We start from the raw sequence: 19,336 nt of genomic DNA on the forward strand, positions 1-19,336 counted from the left end.
GTCTGAAGCTCTTTCGGGCACAGGGAGCTTGTGCCATTTCTCCACCTGGCTCAGCAACACAGCTGGTTTGGAGAAATGTAAGTGTACATGTCGATTTGGCCGTCCTAAGACGGCCGGCCAAATCGACATGTGCACTTACAATGCCCATCACTCCTTCTCCCTGCCGTGGCCCGACCCTGCTCCACCCTAGATTCCATGGTTCAGTCACTCAGTGGAAAATAAAATGATAATGAAATTGTTTTATTATAATTTATTTTTTCAATGACTGACTCTAAGCGGGGGGCAACGCTCCTCCCCTATTATGGAGGAGCCGCCCCTGGTGGTTGAGTAGAGACACAACTTTGGGAAGTATCAGCATTATATTGGAGGAGATCTAGGGAGTAAGATAGGGATAGATCAGTCACCAGATGTAAGAACTAGGCCATGACTCCTGATAGAAGAAATCAGTTGTATTGAGTATGTGCATCAGTTCACAACCAAACTTGAACAACGCAGGGCAACAATTCATAGGCACAAAAGATGGGATGAACATACCATTCCCCACAGGCAGAATGTAATCACTGTCTGCATCTAATTTTTTCATGATTACTAACTAGCCCAGAGAAACACTGGGAACATTCCCATCAAAACCATAAACACATGTAGCCACTAATTGTCTAAAGGGATGGAGTGAATCAGATCACCCGAACAGTAGGTCAAAGAAGAGCAGAGATACTTAAAGAGTTTGACATGGCCTCATAAATGTCTCTCAAGGACCTTCAACCTTCCCATTATATGCCTGATCATCAGCTGGGGAGGAAATGGCAACCAGTGGCATAGCAAAGATCTGAAAGGCCCTAATGCAATCAACAGAAATATATATCTCTGCCCCCATGGATAGAAAAACAGCAATGAGGAAACGTCAGAGCCCTTTTAAGATTTTATAGCTGGGTGCTTTTTAGCTCCAATTTTATGGAATTTCAGAGTGCCATTTTCGGGTTGTTGCAGATTGAAATGTGATATTGCGACATATTGTTACATATTATTATACTGGTTACCCATCCACAAACGCATCCAATTCAAACTATTCACTTACACACACAAAGTTCTACACACCATTGGACCAACTTACACATAACAGCATACACTTTCACCAGATGTTTATGATCTATCTCACATTTGCTCGCATTCACCTTCCACATACACAAAAACAAAGCAGAAAGGCGCTTATTCTTCTACATTGCACCCAAAACATGGGACAACCTCCCTTAATATTGGGGTAATCTCTTCACTTCTTGAGTTCCGCTAGAAGCTGAAGACCAGCCTCTTCAAATAACTCTGCAGGTATCATATACCCACTCACCTGCTCAAGCACCTGAATATCCGCAATGTTGATTAGTGCACACCACAAGTCTACATAACATAGCATCTTTACCTTATTTTTTGTAGAGTATTTTTAATAGTGCTGATCTAGACTGCTAGGAGGGGGATACTGGAGGAAGGTGGCAGAAGTGAGACACATATGGAAAGGTGAACAACTTAATAGGCAAGGCTGCGTTATAAAGCACAGCACACATAGGTGTCGTAGCACAACACAGGAGGTAACTTACACAACACCAATATAAATTCCAGATGACAGCATAATGTTGAAGCAAGAATAACTTTTAGTTGAGGCCACTGGAATTACTCTACAATGCAGGATCAAATTATGTAAGCAACAACTAAATGACACCTTTTGCGAAATGTCAACTGATTAAGACAAATTATTAGTTGGCATTTTCATCCAGTTTTTATGACTTTTCTGATACACAAGGGATTTCAAACAAAATGGTTTCCAATGCTTGAAAAATGCAGGCATGTTCCATAGAATGAAAATAATACTGATTCATCACTTATTATTCAAAATGTTACTGTCTTGCAATTAAATGATTTTGCCTTGCTTTGAACTTCGGAAATGCCATTTTTATTGACACTGACATTTATACACACAGAGGAAAACGTTTTTGTAAAACATAGGCAATGTCGTATTCAGCTGAACACAAAACTATATTTACTTAGTTCCTGTATTTAAATGTGCGCCTCACGCATCTGTGCAACTGCACGGCCATGTTTAAGGTTTTTCTCCTGCTGCTCAGCGCCTAGTTCATTCTGCAGTCCAGTCCCTGGTTTATTCTGTTTCATGACAGTAAGGATTGCAATCTTAGCCACCACCTTTCAAGGGCGAGGCAGTAATATGGAACAATATTATATCTTTAATGTTTATTAGAACATTGGAATGTTGGGATCTCCGTTGCAGACAATGGAGTGCTCTGGGCTTCTACTGGCTGGTAAAAGCCCGAGCGTCAACATTCCAATGTTCTCTTTGTTCACAGCAACAGCTGTGAACAAAGGTTGTACGGAGCTCGAGGGGATTTTGCTGCATTCTGTTGGACCTCATCAAATAAGGACTCTTCACTTAGCAGTGTGGGGTCAGTAGGGAGAGGACGAGGAGATATAGGCTCAACTTAATTCATGTCAGTGAGGTATGGTAAGTTCATTTGAAGCAGAAAAGAGTTCAAAATATATTTTAAGACTGGTGCTGAAATGAGTGACATAAGATTGGCCCCTGTATTACAGTTGTTAACTCTGGTAGGTTTTTAGTCTCAAGACAACCACACTATCATTGGCACCATTTACATTCTCTGTTTCCGTAAAGCCACCTGCGTTAGATTGTTGCGTAGTGGGCACCTCTTCTCATAAGATCTCCTGAAGAATAGCTCATTTGTGAGGGCATTCAAGAGAAGGGGTAGAGGGGATGTGCCTCAGGATACCACCTGGATCAAGCTCAGTAATGATGGAGACATTTTCTCTTCAGATGGGGAATGGGGCACAGCGAGGGACAGTGCATCAGCACCGGAGGGCATGTAGTTACTGCAGCTGCACATACCGCACCTGTGCTGCGGGTCTTAGTGAAGTTCGGTAATACCTTTCTATTGTATCAAAGCTAAAACAATTGGATTTGTCAACGCTTACTTGATAGCTGTTGCTGCTGGCCTATTTGCAGCTTCTTACCATTGTTGATAACAAATTATACAATTATAAACTTGACAAACATTGTAACAAATTTGAAGAGACAAAGAGAGTTGGAACTGTGGCAGGAAGCTTGTAAGTACATTTGTAGCAGATTTATTAATCGAGTGAGCCATCTTAACGATTAACTATATAAAATCGTCAGTAAATGATGAGAGACTATCTACATCACTACAGTACCAGGCGTCAGGCTCCTGCTATTCAGCAACTTCAACATTCAGAAAAAATACTTGGTATCAAGCTTTCTTAATCTATGATCCCAGACTCTCAGCCAACACCTCCCTCCAAATTAGACTCATCCTCTGACTAATTCCTGAACTCCTGCACCAGTGTAAGCAAGAACACTATGTACCCATACCAAGCTACTGGACTGACCCCCTACCTACAACCCTTGACCTTCTCACACTTTCCATGAACGAGGGCAAATGCCCAATCGACCAGCTGCATGGAGGATTCATGGGCTGGTCAACTGCTGATAAAAGCTTTAATACTGCATGCGACCACTACCCTCTCCTCTTCCAAACCAACAGCTTCCTCAACATGCAATTTGATTCAGCAAAAAGTACTGGGTAGAGGAAACACATCTTTGACCTCCAAAGACATCATAGGGTTAACCCCTTGTCCCAAATGAATACCCTTAACAGCCTTGTGTTTGCTGCTGAAGGGCACGAGGAAGGTTATGGACTGTGAGCTACCGGAAGTACCCCGGGCTCTTCATGTTCTATTCCTCCAAGTGCCTTCATGGGTCCTGAAATCAGAGGAAGCAGGGGCAGTGTAAGTGCTACCAAAGGGTGAACTAGGGTGGCAGAGGTGTGTCTGGCTAGCCTAACTGATGTCCATGCCCCACAGGAAGGTCCTGCTTCACTAGCCTGAGTAAAGACAGAAGCAACAAAGGACAAAGTTTGAATGACACCCTTTGTGCAATATCATCTCCCATCCAGTGTTGTGTAATGGGTTCCCCTTCACCGCGGTGTGTGGTAGTTGTTGCTGTACAAGAATCAAAGCCCAAAGCTGTTCTGCAGCTGCGTCCAGGGCAGAATACTGGTGGCCTCCTAGTAAGCCCTCCATCCTACTAAACATCTGTGTTTCCTTCTTTCTCTCCCGCGCTTTTGGTGTAATAGCATGGATTTGTCCACATCATACAAACATGGAGTAAAATAAAATACATATAAAAAATGCTGTAAGAAGAACTTTCACATATGTGTTTTAGAACCACTCACTTGTCTGGCACCTGTTGCCGTAGTACCCTGCTTTGCACACGCAAGAACCCTCCTTTTTTTCACACTCCTGTGTGTTCTGCTGGACGCACTGACACTCTTCAGAACAACCAGGCCCATAGGCCCACTTTGGGCAGGCTGAGATTAAAAAACATAAAGATGGATGAATGTGTGTGTGCACGTGTGTGTGAGAGAGAGAGACAGTAAGTGAACTAGAACTATTATACATTGTCTAATTTAACACTAAACAACACTCAGATCATAAATACTCAGATTACTAGATTCGTGTAAATAGTCAATAGGAAGTGCAAAGTAACAAGTAGTGCTAGCATTAAAAGTTTAAGGGCATATTTACAAGAAAGTGGTGCAGCACAGTGTTTTGGTAAAATTGGCAGCACTTTGCTGCTTCACTTCACAAACGCAGGGATGAGATGTATTTACAAAAATACGGCACACCCCTGTGTTTACCCTAGCACTGGTGCTAAACCTAGCTGCCTAGCACCACGCAGGCACCCTTGCACTATAGGGGTGAGACTACAGTGCAAGGGTGCCTGCGTGGCAGGCAATGATTGTTTATGTGCAGGAAGGGAGACCATCCTGCACAAAGACAATCACTGATGGCCTTTTGCTCTTTCTATGTGTCCTGCAGAATGTGGGACACACCGAAAAAGCAAAAACAAGGAGAAATAAAAGCATTTTTCCTTGTTGCGCCATGCTAACGCCACCCCTGGGGTTGATCTAGTTTTTGGCGCTGCTTCAAATAAACGTTTCGTTGTAAATCTGGGGCAGTGTCAAAAAGCAATGCGAGCATACACCCACAACAACACCCATGCATGCCCCTCTGCCACAGAAAAAGTGGCTTAGCGTGACCTTGTAATCATGGCACAGGGCACAGCACCACCGGAGTATCACAAAAAGTGACACTCCGGTGGCGCTAGGGGCTTGTAAGTATGCCCCTTAAAGTCTAATTCTGAGCCTTGTGCTAAAAGGGAGTTTGCTCCAGAAACTCGATTACAACTGGTGCAGTAATACCACACTTTATCCCTCATTCAAAGTTCATCTGGCGAATTTTGTGCTTGGAAAGTACCAGAAATTACGAGTTTTGTGACTAGGATGGTGTTAGAGCATGCACATTACAGCACCATTTCCCATTCTGATGTGCCCAGTAATGACTATTGAACAACTCTTTGTTATTTTCTGTGTTTACTGATTTATTTCTTAATGAGGAAATGAACATTAGTCCTGGAGACTTCTGAAAAGACAGGAAGATCTGATTTTTTTTCAGGAAGGTTGGCCCACACCGTTGCCACAAAGCAAGAGAAAGCTGGTTTTACAGTTTTTTTGCACTTTTGGGAATGGGGGCTGTTCAGCGTCTCCCATAATTTGCTACTTGTATCACTTGTCCATTTACTAAGGAAAGATTTTCTTTTAGGTTTGGGCTGGCCCCGATGGATGGTTCTGATGGCGATGGAACAAGTCTTGAGGGTGGTGTGTTCTTCAAGAGTCCAGCAGCCATGGTGTTCCAAAAGACACTATGTAGTCATCCTAAGACTGCATTTACATAGATTTGATTTGCTAACAAAGTCTGGGATGTATGCCTGAAAGGGACATGTTGGCAAACAAGGGGGCAGCTTGTGGAGAGGTTTTCGTTAGTAAAAGCAAGACATATTTTATTTTCATGTCTGTTTCACTGAAAGCTGGGAATTTAGTCTAAAGCTTAGGAACTTGGTGTAAGTGACGAAATAGGTGATGATCCCTAGATGGGCAGGGTTATTTAGCTAGCCATTGGATCAGGAATGAGTAATCTCCAGCGTGAAGGAGAAGATGCATAGTCTTGAATAATGAGCCTCAGAAAGATGAAAGGCCCAGATGACCCTGCTGAGATCTTGCCAGGTTGTACAAAAACCTCTCAATGGATGTTCGTTGCACCGAAGCAATATTCTTTAGTCAAAACTCAATCTTGGCAACCCTATTTTGACATCTAATTCATACCAACTTGTTACTTAAGAGTCATATAGCGGTATTTTAATACTTTTTATGATCCAACATAATCACCATATCTTCTATGGCATCTTTGTTGACCAAATTATTCTTCATATACATAGCCTCTGCGACCTCCAGGCAAGCATGTTTCACATGAGATCTCACTACTTCAGGGCAACAGTTCTTTTTATGATACTGCAGTGCAAGAGTTGTGTCAAAGTTGACTACATTCTACACAAATGCATGGGTGTGATTGCAGGCCTCTTCCATTGTTGTCGGAAGCTGCACACTTCACATGCCTAAGCATCCCTTAAAATGCATCATCTTACCTAAATGGCAAAACCGCCCGTACAAGCCTGGGTCACACAAGCAGGCACCGTAGATCCGGTGGCACCTCCCTTTGTTGGCACAATTACATTTCTTTTTGCAAAACTTCCCGTAGTATCCCTTAGGGCATCCTAAAAATATAGAATGAGAAGCTATTAGAAAGAATGTCATGCTGCAGAAATTGTAATGCAAGAAGTTTAAAATAATGTTCAATGTACCATCCTCACAGGACTCTCCACTGACCCCAGGTGGGCAGCGGCACTTCCCAGTTATTGGGTCGCAGGTCCCTCCATTCTGGCAGCTGCACACAGAGCTGCAGTTTCTCCCAAAGGTCCCTTCAGGGCAGGCTGCAATGTGAAACAATCATTGACAAAGACATTACGTTTGACTTACGGGCAGTGCAAGTACAGAAAGGCACACAACACTTAGGGAGCAGTGTGGTCATGCGGACATGTCAAGAATCGGCAAGCTTCCATGCACACACAGGGCCACATTTACAAGGCCCTAGCGCCTCTAGCGCCACATTCGCATAATTTTTTTACGCTACTGTGGCGTTAAAGAGGACATATTTACAAAGTGGCTCAATGTTGGCACCACTTTGTTAACCCTTGCACCACATTATGACTGCACCAAGCGTTATGTATGCAAGGCGGTACGTTTCCCAGCAGGGAGGCCCGTAAAAGCAGCACAGTGAAATTTACAACATTTCACTGAGACATTTGTAGCATCATTTTTAACGCCTGCTCATTGCAGGTGTTAAAATGATGCGCCCATTACTTTCAGTGGGCCTCCTTTTACTTTGCAGGATTAGTGCCACAATTTATGGTGCTAATCCTGCAAATTACCACAAGAGCGTTATAAATTATGACGCTGTTTTCCTAACGTATGCAATGGTGCGCCGTATTGTAAATATAGCGCACAAATGCTGTCGTTAGGTGGGCGCAGGAGGGGTGCACGAAAAGTGGCACATCGCAGCTGACGTGCCACTTTCTTGTAAATCTAGCCCAAAGTTTCCATCCCCTTACAGGCACCAATGCACACATCTATGTAGGCACCCATGTAATCAGATAGCACGCTTGCAAGCAACAATGCAAGTACAGAGAGCCATGTTAACAGCCAATAAACACGCACACCCAGTTCACAAATAGGAATTCATGCACACCAGCATAGATGCCACGACGCCCCCCGTTTTCTACGACACCTTCAGAGATTCCTGAATTTTGGGACAAAAGCATTTTGCTTGGTGTGATTTTTCAACCCATACTAGCAAGAGTAAAGCTGTAAGTCCCACAAAACGAGCTTGTGTTGGCTAAAAAGATAAAACGGATTTAAGGAATCACACGTAAAACTCGCTCAGCATTCGGTCTTCAAGATGTTAACAATTTGTTCTCTTGTTGTTTTGCTGTTTTCACAGAGTTAAATGTGCTTTTCCATTATGCAATAAAGTAGATAACGTAGAATAAACTGAAAAGTCTGCTAAGCTATCAAACATTTTCATTTGCCTGGGTTTCTTTACTTTTCATGGTAAGCCGAATGTCTTAGTGAGTGAGGTTAACCATTCGTGATACCTCCAAGCACTGCATCACAAAATATTATAAACTGCCACGTAATGGTCCGGGTAATGTTTGCCTCAAATGGTTATGATGAAGAAAGGCTTTTTTTTTTAACAGTGGCACTACTGAGTTCATTAGATGCTACATCTAAGTCAAGAGGAAGGTAAACTCAATTCGAAAACTAGCTAATTATACCCTTGAGCCCTTTATTTTTAAAAATTCTTAAAGTATCTCGCATGAATAAATCCTGCATTTTGCATTCATAAAGTCAAAGCTAACAAAAGAAATAGAGCATGAGACTACCGCATAAGTACATTAACATCAGTTTACCGGTTTTATATGCTAATCTAGTGTCCGGAAGTCACAATTTGACAGTTTCAGCGTGGAGAAAGGGGCAGATAATGGTTGCAATGCACAGGCATGATGTGTGCCTCTTTTAAGGGCCCGCGGTGAGTAGGGGGACATGATTGGGGATGGACATACATAATGTGGTGGGTAGCAGAGGGAGCAAGTAGAGATATGAGGGCTCTTGTGAAGGGTATTTTGCGAAGTTTCATTTGATGTCCATAATTATTCATTTGTGTTATCTTGCTTTTTACATTTTGTGGGATGCCCTATTGTGAACAACACCATCATGTTGTCCCTCAGGAAAGAAACATTAGTGCAATAACTTGTATCTATGGCACAGTACACGTACGCGTAATGGTTCTTCCTATTTGTTAGTGCAGTTAATTGATCTATTTCATTACGTTGTGTGATTAAGATTCTATCAAACACAATGCATTTTGGATCTGACATTAGATCCTACATCAGGAAACACCACTATGCATGTATGTTAATATTAAGGATTTTCTTCAACAATCCTCACGTTCCTTCATAGCAGCACTGCAATGCTAAAATACAGAACCGTACAAATGCATCAAAAATCATAACTGAAAAATCTTGTACAATGTATGGGAGGAACACTCATGTCAGTGGGTTCGTTCAAATCACCATTAATCATACAGTAACTTTCTTTTACCTAGTCCTCCTCTTCCACCTGAAAAGTCGCTCAACACTTTCTATTGTAGTTCAACCTCACAAACAAAACGATTAACATATGTTTTCCTCATAGTAATAGTCTTTTATGAGTACTTTCTGTGTTTATTAGGGAAATGACTTCTATCACTTGAAATCTCAATTGGTTTCGATTATGAGCCCTTGAGATGAAGTGTAGCCATTGTTGACCGATTATTCACAGTTCATTTGTTACTTTCAGGTTCCCTTTAGGCTTATTTTAATGCTTCATTCCAGTTTTCCACGATAAAGGTGTCCATGTGGATACTTTCAATTCAAAATGCAAAAAGTGTAGATGTACTTGGCATAGTCTCTATGTTTTTTTTGTTCCTTCTAATTGGAATGTAGTGATACAACTCCATTTGTTACATTATTTCAATTTGAGCATCTGAGACATGGCAAAAGTTTGTTTTTAGTTAATATTTATTGTGTATCCAATTATATTGACCACTGTCACTTTATTCAGTCAGTATCATACTTAAAGATATTTTGTAAATCCAAGTCAGCCTTAATGAAGTCACAATGCTTGTTAGTGATTCGTTTTGTATGGTGACTTTAGTCGAGGCTTATGAAACGCCAATACGTCTGTTTTTACATGGCTTCCTGGACAATAGCTCCTACCTTTGTATAGTTTGTATCTTAAGTTTAGCATTGTTGCCAATTCAAAATAGACCTTCTTCTTCCATGCTCATAGATTTTCTTCTTTGGTTAGGTATTTGTCTTTGCCCAGTGTGATGTGCACCAGTGCAGAAAACGTTCTGTATGCCTTTAAACTGTCGCTATGGAAATAGCTGAAGTGCAACAAACTGTTGTGAACCTTTGTAACAAACGATTGCGAACAGTATTCTTTGTAAAACTTTAGTGGGATTACTGCTATTCCTAATGAACGCGTGCCTTACCTTTGGTAATGCTCTTTCTGGTAGAAACTCTATCTAGACACACATTCCTCACCTTTTGAAAATGTCCCAGTGGTTCAGGAAACTTTTTTGTAGTACCTATGCGTGCAGAAAGGTGGCACCTTGCAGCTCCGCACTGACACCGTTCTGCTCTGGAAATTACATGCAGAGTTTATATAGGCTCCACTTGTGACAGTACACTCCACAAGATGCAGAGCCCCAAAATCAAATCGAAGACAGTGTGTAGATTCCTAGACTTTGGATCTTATTTAAGGATAGAATCCAACCATTAAACAGGAAGGATAGTGAGGCTGGTGAGAAATGTGCGTCTAGATAGAGTCTATACTTGAAAGAGCATAACTGAAACAGTAACTTGCTCTTCTGACAGAGATTTCTAGCCATAGTTTCCTAAACTTTTGAATAGACACCACAGCAATTTCTATTAAGTAGTCCCATGGATGGACTCAAACCATAAAGTGTTCCCGGATCAATGGGGATGCCCCTCTCAGCAAACCTGACTGTCAAGGCAATAATGCTTTGTGAATGTATGGAGGGACACCCACATAACCCCTGGCAAATGTCTAGCATGGGTACTCCGTGTGCCAATGCAGTGGTAGCTGCTTAAGTCCTAGTGGAATTAGCACACAATCCTTACAAAGGCTGCTCTTTTGCCACTGTGTAGGAGCTCTTAATGCAGAACATGATCCAGTGGGCACATGGTCCACTTCTGCACTGACAACTTGTTTTCACTCCAGCTAACCCCACAAAGAGCTGATTGTCCCCAGTAGACTTTCGTACAATCTCTGTAGAAGCTCAGCACTATCAAGGGGTCTAAGTGGTTAATTATTTTCTCCTCCTTAGAGGGGTGAGGTGCAGAATACAATGAGAGCAGGGTGATGGTTTGACCGACCTGGAACTGCATCACAAATCTCAACAGGAAAGATGCCCATGTCTGCAGAACCAGTTTGTCTGGGAAAAAGAAAGTGTATGGTGGACTGATACAAAGAGAATGAATCTCCCTCATATGCCGTGTCGAGGTGATGGCAATGAGCAACACAGTCTTGATAGGAAGGCACCGTAATGGACAGCTGTGAAGCGCCTCAAACTGAGTTCACATTAGATAATTCAGGGCTAGATTAAGGTCCCATTGAGGCATGACAGAAGGAGAATGGTGAAAAAAGTATTGCAGCACAACCAATGACTTGAGCAATGAGGGCTGATCTCGCAACCTTAAGAAGACTGAAAGATAACCCTTAACTGTGCCCAAAGCAAAGCCTTGTCAGCAAGAGACAGAACAAATAACAGAACATCAGATAACTCGGTACAGAAAGGGTCCATCTGGCATGTGCAGAACTGGGTCCTAAATTTGTCTCAACGATAGACACATGCAGTTTTCTTTGAGATGACATCAAGCCTAGAACTTTTGGAACCCATACTCTTCATGCCCAATAAGGAGCCACTAGTATGACTTGGGTCTACTCAGTCCTGAACTTCTTGAGAAATCAGGGCAGGAGTGGTATTGGCAGAAAGGCGTTCAGTAGTCCCAAGTTCCACTTGAGGCAAAACGTGTCTCAGAGCGAGAGACGCTTTTGAAACTCCAATGCACAGAAGTGCAGACACAGTGCATTCTCGTCAGTGGTGGACAGCTCAAGCCAAGGTTCCTCCCATGCATGCAAGAGACCTTGCACCACCTCTGCGTGTAGATGCCACTCATGACTCAGTGTCAATGGCTGAGCTAGTCCACCATGGCAGCCAATGATCCTGCCAGGTGGTGTACCATCAGGAAAATTATGTGATGGTCCAGCCATTTCTAGGAGTTTTCTAGGATTTTTCTCCTGGCAAAGGATCCTTGACCCCATCCTGCTCTGTTTGTTGCAATACCTCATGGCGTTGGTGTTGTCCCTAAGCACCTGTACCAGCCTCCCTTTGATGGACAGCAGGAAGGCTTTCAGTGTCAACTAGATGGCCCTCAGTTCCAGAAGGCTGATGTGGAGACAAGACTCTGCCAGTGACCAGAGACCTCTGATCTCCAATTCTCCCAGGTGGCTGCCCCAACCCAGAAGCGATACATCGGTAACCACTGTCAGCTCTTGGTGAGGAAGGGAGAGGGACCTGACACTGACCCAAGTGCTGTCTAGTAAACACCACTGCAGAACTTTTGCAGTCTCCTCCAAAATCTAGATGTGGTCAGAGATGTTCCTTTATGTTGGGCACATTGGGATTTCATATCTCACAGCAGAGCATTCATATACTGCATGATGTGTTCAGTCAGCAGAATCCAGGAGACCACCAGTCCCAGCAGCTTCAGAGTCGACCTCACTGAAATCCAGGGCTGATGCTGAACGATCAGGATCGTAGCTTGAATGTCTGGGATTCTCTTTCTCGGGGCAAAGACATGATATTGAACCATGTCCAGAATGGCTCAGATGAAGGGGAATATCTGAGAAGGAGTCAGGGGTGACATTGATAGTTAAACCTAAAGATGATAGTGCATTTGCTGTAGTCTGGAGGTTGTTGACGAATGCCTGGTGTGAGCCCCGTTCAATAGCCGGTCATCAAGGTAGGAGAAGACTGGCACCCCTGGCCTCCAAATGTGTGCTGCCTCCACCACCATCACTTTCGTTAAAACCCCAGTGGAGTTGGTGAGACCAAATGGGAGCACATAGATCTGAAAATGTTCCTGGCCCAGCACGAACCAAAGGCAGTGCAGATGGATCGGCAGAACAGGAATAGGGAAATAGGTGTCCTGCAGGTCGAACACCACCATCCAGTGCCCAGGGCTGAGTGCAGGCAAGACCTGTTGCAGGGTGTGCATTTTGAATTTCTCCTTCCGGAGAAAGGCATTGAGAGGATGCATGCCTAGTATAGGCCAAAAACATCGGTTCTTCTGGCACCAAGACCCTCTCAACAGACCTGTCAGACAAAATGACCTGCATGCATGCCACAAAATTGAGAAGTGGTCCTCTGACAGTCACAGAGGGGACAGTGGAAGGTGCGGCAGAGAAAAGAGAAAGGGCAAAACATATACCTTGCCAACAATTAGTTGGAAATCTGTCCAACATGATCAGCTGCTAAAGAGGTTTGGCAGATAGGTCCACAGGAGGAGCAGTGGGCTGGGCGGTGAACTGACCGTGGCTGTGGGGGAAGTGGGCACCATGGTCCCTACTGAGAAACTGCTGGGTTCCCTTTAAGGACTTGCTGGTTTGACTGTAAGGGGCATATTTATACTCGGTTTGCACCGAATTAGTGTCATTTTTTTTTAACTCTAATTCGGTGCAAAACTAACTCCATATTTATACTTTGGTGCTAGACCCCTCTAGCACCAAATATATGGAGTTAAAGTCATTTTTTGAAAGTGGAGACTTACTTTGCCTTAATGAGATGCAAGGTAGGCGTTCCTGTGCAAAAAATGACTCTATGGCCTTAACGCCATATTTGGGGGCATATTTATACTCTGCGGCATATTTATACTCTGTTTGCACTGAATTAGCGTCATTTTTTTAACTCTAATTCGGTGCAAATCTAACTCCATATTTATGCTTTGGTGCTAGACCCATCTAGCACCAAGGCCCTGATTTAAACTTTTTTTCCACCTCATTAACGTCATTTTATGATGCAAAAGTGGCGCAAACTTACAAAATATTGGCCCTTATTTATACTTTTTGCTGCAAAACTGCACTAACTCAGTTTTGCACCAAAACGTTTAGCACCGGCTTGCACCATTTCTGTGCACCAGCCGGGCACCATATTTATGGAATGGTGCAAGCCGGTGCAAAGGGTAGGCTAGAGTTTTAAAAAATGACTTTAGTCGGGTGGGGCTGGCAGTATAGAAGAAGAGGGTTTAGCACCAAAAAATGGCTTTAGGCAGGTTAGAGTAAAAAAAAATGACTCTAACCAGATTAGCGTCATTTTATGGTGCTAAACCTACCATGCCACATGACTCCTGCCTTAGAAAAGGCAGGAGTCATGCCCAACACCCCAATGGCCAGCACAGAGGACAGGGGTCCCCTGGGCATGGCCATTGCACCCTGTGCCATGTATGGGGGCCCATTCCAGGGCCCCCTCTGGCACTTTCAAAAATAAAATGCACTTACCTGTACTTACCTGGGATGGGGTCCCCCATCCTCGCAGTCCCTCTAGTGTGGGTGGGGTTGCCCCTAGGGCCTAGGGAGGGCACCTCTGGGCTTGTTCCATGGTGTTCCACCATGGAAATAGGGCCACAGGTCCCCTAACACCTGCCCTGACCCAGGTCTTAAAAAATGGGTCAAAGCAAGCTTTGCCCCATTTTTTGACCCCCTCCTCCCTCCCTTGCACCATTTTTACATGGGAGTATAAATATGGTGTTAAGGCCATAGAGTCATTTTTTTGCATGGGAACGCCTACCTTGCATCTCATTAAGGCAAGGTAGGTTTCCACTTCCAAAAAATGACTTTAACTCCATAAATTTGGCGCTAGACGGGTCTAGCACCAAAGTATAAATATGGAGTTAGTTTTGCACTGAATAAGAGTAAAAATAAATGACGCTAATTCAGTGCAAACAGAGTATAAATATGCCCCTTAGCGTCAAAAAATGATGCTAATCTGATCAGAATTATTTATTTTGACTCAAAACTGCCTAACGTCATTTTTTTTCCACCTAGCCTACCCTTTGCACCGGCTTGCACCATTCCATAAATATGGTGCCCAGCTGGTGCTAAAAAATGGTGCAAGCCGGTGCAAAACTTTTTGGGGCAAAACTGCCTTAGTGCAGTTTTGCACCAAAAAGTATAAATAAGGCCCTCAGTGTTTCTTTGCCCAAAGCTATGAAAAGGAACGGTGGAACTGTTGTGGTTGGGGAGGCAGGCAGAAAGGCCCAGGAAGTGAGCAGGAGCCCTACTCTCCTTTAAGCACTTTAAAGCAGAATCAGCTTTCTCCCTGAACATCAAAGGGCATGCCAATCAAGGAGGACTTAGTAGCACCCAAGAACCCAGTCTATTGCAGCCGCACATGGCGGTGAATGGCAGCACTGGTGCCCATGGTGCACCTGATGGAATCCATGGTGTCCAAGCCACAACAAACTATGAACTTGGCAGCATCACAACCATCTTAAATCCCTGAAAAGGGACAGAGCAAAGGTCTTTAGGCACACCAGTGAGGACTTGTATCACCAAGTCCCAAAGAGCTCTGTCAGCAGTTGGTGTCAACAGATTGGGGGGCAAGCTGGTAAAAGAAAAGACAGGCTTGCAGAATGTTTCCACTCAACTCACTTCGATTCCCTGTTTGGGGCTGGGGGGAACCATGCTTCGGATTACAATGGCAGATGGAGGCAACACCAAATTGGCTTTCTGGTGAGGGGTGCTGTAAAAGAAAAACACAGGCTGCTCGGACCAACATGATGGCATCTGGCAGTTTGTGTATTCACTGGCGATCCAGGGCAAGGGATCCAACACTACATTATTAAAGGGAATAAAAGGCTTGGAAGATGTTCATACGATTGGAGGACTTTGGCCAAGATATTCATTTTCACCTCCAAGGTGGGAAGCTGAAGGTCAAGTTCTTTTGCTGCCCTAAACATTACCATGGCGTATGAGGTGAATTCCTCTGTGACTGGACCAGTTGGAGAAAGCACACCCATCTACAAAGAGGTATTGAGGCCACTGGCCTTCTGTAAGCCCTTTTACCAATTGTCATGGTAAGGCTGAACAAACTCATCATCTGTGTCATAATCATTATCAGAGTCAGTGCCAAAGAGGGAATGGAGAGAATGTTGTCTAGGCTAAACGTCAAGCAGGAAAATCGGCACCTTGGGTGGATTTAGGCTCAACATCATCCAATTTCAGACCGTCGTCGAGTTGCGTCAGAAAGGACAATCCAGGCTGCATCTTCAGATGGCAAAGTCAGTATTGGTGTTGAGGGGAACAGGCCCGGCATGGGGTGTGTTGCGGTTAACTGGGTCAGTATACGGTGAACTTGCTGGCAGTATGCCAGGTGGAAGGCCTGTCAACTCCTTGGGGCCTGAAGGTGTTAGCAGTAATCCAAAAAGTGGGAGTGTGGCTGTACAGAAATCTTTGATCTGCAGCAGTGTGGGTGAAGGCTCCAGAAACTTGGATTTTGCTGAAACCAAATGTAGAGTCGGCTGACTTTAGGAGCGATATTGAGTGGCTCAAGAGAATAGATTCCCACTTCAACTTCCTGTGTTTGTTAAGCTTCCCTGAAGACTGAAGTGCGACAACGACCAAACTCTAGAAGGATTCTGACAGTTCTGGGAATGGAAAAGATACAGAGAGCGAAGTTTGGATGCAGTGGGGACGGGGAATGTTCCTCTTGTGGAGTCTTCTTATGCTTGGTGGCACAGATATTTGCCTCTCATTCCCTTATGGCCTTCGATTTGATCAAATCAGTCTTCACAGACCTTTGAGTCGTGGTTTGGCCCAGGCATCACAGGCATACCTTATGGGGATCTGTCACAGGCATTTTTTTGCAACAGTTCCTTCAGGGTTTAAAACCTGTCTTTTTAAGCTGTGACATCTCTTGCACGCAGTACAATTTTAGAGACAATTTGAGTATATGCCTCTGGGAGATAAGAGGGAGCTCCAGATCTGCATCTAGAAGCATGGAAAGAAAGGAACTGGTGTCAGTACATGGGAGTGGCACCTATCTAGGCCTACACGTAATTTCCTGTACAGAACAGTATAAGTGCAGAGCCGCAAAGTGCCACTTTCAGGTGTGCAGAGGCCCTGATGAAAAGTTTATCGGATCCAGTCTGTTGGCTGGTGCATATTCAAAAGCTGAGGAATTTGCATCTAGAAGTTTCTATCAGAATGAAATTTCAACATACATAATATGAATACTTCACTGAATTTATAGAGAAATTAAATATGATCATTGGGCTATAGAAAAACAATACATACTTGTAAGTTGCAACAGTTTCTGCGTTAGTCCATTTTTTATACCTAACCCTTGGCGGAAGCTCTATATGCCATGGTTATCTTCCTGAGCTTGAACAGATGTGCTTGCAGAAATTTGTAGTCTTTCATATGTTCTTATTTTGAAATTGGCCCAACAGTAGAGTTTGTATGGTTCCTTTTACTTTTGGAACATAGGGGGACATACTTTTAAGAGAATGGCTGCATTTCTGTAAATTATTTCTTTACTTTGAGTTGCTCCAACATTGGCCCCGGGACCTGTTACATTGGGGACACCTCCTTCTGGTCCATCCTTTGGTTCTACAACGCTTCAGCGTGACTTGACATTCATAAGGCCTAACGTGGACGATATTGGCATTTCCCTTACCATTTCGAATCCCATGTTTGAGGTGCAGGTATGGGAATCTTGTCATCCTCTTTAGATGGACTGATATCTCTTCCCCTTCATTTGGGTTTTAGGCTTATCATGGTCCTTGCTGATATAATTTGCATATATTTACTTTGATCTGGGCAATTACAACCACGAGAAGGTACATTTTAATTACCTTTTCAGGTAAGGGCATGACTCAGGTTTTTAACACCGTGGGTGTCAGTTTGATAGTCCTCTGGTTTTCCAACTTTGTTTTTAGCTATTTCCATGACCGAGGCATATGTATGAGAAACAGGAGTCCCTACATGCTATTGTTTTGAATGCTTAGTGACTACAATTCAGGTATCTATCACCCATCCTTACTTCTCTGCCCATTGGTTTGTTTCCTATCCTTTATAGCAATCTTCTCAGGCCCAAAGGGCACTTATACTGATTGGCACTGACTTGTGGTTTCGTGCACCGGTTAATGAATATTGCCTGTTTCTGTGCATTGTACTGGGAGCACATGTACTTTTTCTGGCACATTAGATTTGTGTTAACAAGGGTGTTTTTAATTCTTTAACTATTCTGCCTTTTTTCAGTTACACTTTGCACATCGGATCAATTCCACTTGAAGATTCACTTGGATGTGGCTTGTTTTATACAAATATGAATTTCCGATTGTTATTTGTATGCGGCTTTATAAATATGTTTGCATCCTTGATAAAGTCCGGGGATGAAGTTGGATGCTTCTTTGAGAAGAATGTAACAACGCCAGTAGTGACGTTTGAGAATAAACTATACTCCTTACAAGTTATTCAACTTGTCTGACTGGGACTTACTTCACTTATGGACAGTGAGCTTTTGGATCTTCTTATTCTAGCTTCCACGAGTTCACCTGTTTATTTCCATAAGCTGTCAGATTGTGTGTGGGATAAGGGTGTGAGTGATGGAGGGAGAAGTCATCCATGGGTGCCGAGGGACAGGCCCTGGAACTCTCCAAGCAGGCCCATCCTACACTTCAACACCTCTAGGTCTGACTCCAGCCTATAGAGGTGCCTTATACCTACAGTTGTGATTGTTTATACAATTATAAATTGTTGCAGTGTTTGTAAATGTTCTGCACTTACATGGTAGTCCCATGTTAAAAAAGTGCATTCAAAATGCTTTTTAGTTCCATCTGTCCACTGTTGCAGCTTCTTCTACATTTTCATCATACCTTCTTCCACCCTGCCTGATTCTCTTTCTCTTTTCAAACAGACCACAACCACGTCATTTTTACCTTCCCACTGCTCTCGGTACATTCACACAGTCCTGGCCTTTTCTCTCTCGCTCCTGCTTATTCTTTCCATCCCAGAGTCCCTTCACTCATTCGGTTCACTTTCACTTCCACTCCACATCCTCTTCTTCCACTCTACATTCTCTATGGTCTTGTAGTGCCCTGAAGTGGTGTGCGCCATTGTGGTGCTAAGTAAAAGGCGGAAATGCAAGCATAGACATTCTTCTTACTCTGGTTGCATATGATGCCAGTCCAGCCTTCTGGGCAATCACAGCCATCTTCGTCCTCGTTGCAGGTGCCCCCGTTCCGGCAGTCCTCACACGTCAGTGTGCAATCATGGCCAAATGTGGACTCCAAACAGACTGAAAGGACATTAGGTACAGAAATCTGATCATAAGTTGTTAGTAGCACAGTGAGAACAAAATACAGGACTTTATAAACAACTGCAAAAAAAACTCAACAGACCTGTAACTCTGAAACTCTGGACCTTTCAGACCAATAGGCCTTTCAGAATTCTTCTGATTTCTGAGAAAACTGGTCCAACTCCAAAAAAAAATCAAACGAAAATAAACAAGCACTTGAAAGACTCTTAAACATTAGTGCAAATATTTATACTTTTTTTAGCGCCGCATTTGCGCCGCTTTTTGACGGAAAAACTGCGAGAACTTGCAAAATACAATTGTATTTTGCAAGTTTGCGCCGCTTTAGCGTCACAAAATGATG

General features: G+C 43.4%; 1 protein-coding gene across 3 annotated transcripts in view; it reads right to left on the reverse strand.

Annotated features, from left to right (window-relative positions):
- MEGF6 (multiple EGF like domains 6) overlaps positions 1 to 19,336 on the reverse strand; it is a 1,002,006-nt gene that overhangs the window by 145,898 nt on the left and 836,772 nt on the right. For all 3 annotated transcript variants that reach the window (XM_069239937.1, XM_069239938.1, XM_069239940.1), the window contains 4 exons: positions 18,844 to 18,975; positions 6,794 to 6,922; positions 6,578 to 6,706; positions 4,269 to 4,403 (listed from right to left, as the gene is read on the reverse strand). In XM_069239937.1, coding sequence (XP_069096038.1) covers positions 4,269 to 4,403; positions 6,578 to 6,706; positions 6,794 to 6,922; positions 18,844 to 18,975 — 525 coding nt within the window. The remainder of the gene's footprint in view (positions 1 to 4,268; positions 4,404 to 6,577; positions 6,707 to 6,793; positions 6,923 to 18,843; positions 18,976 to 19,336) is intronic.

This window comes from Pleurodeles waltl, chromosome 6 (assembly GCF_031143425.1).
Source record: "Pleurodeles waltl isolate 20211129_DDA chromosome 6, aPleWal1.hap1.20221129, whole genome shotgun sequence".
NCBI classification, from domain to species: Eukaryota; Metazoa; Chordata; class Amphibia; order Caudata; family Salamandridae; genus Pleurodeles; species Pleurodeles waltl.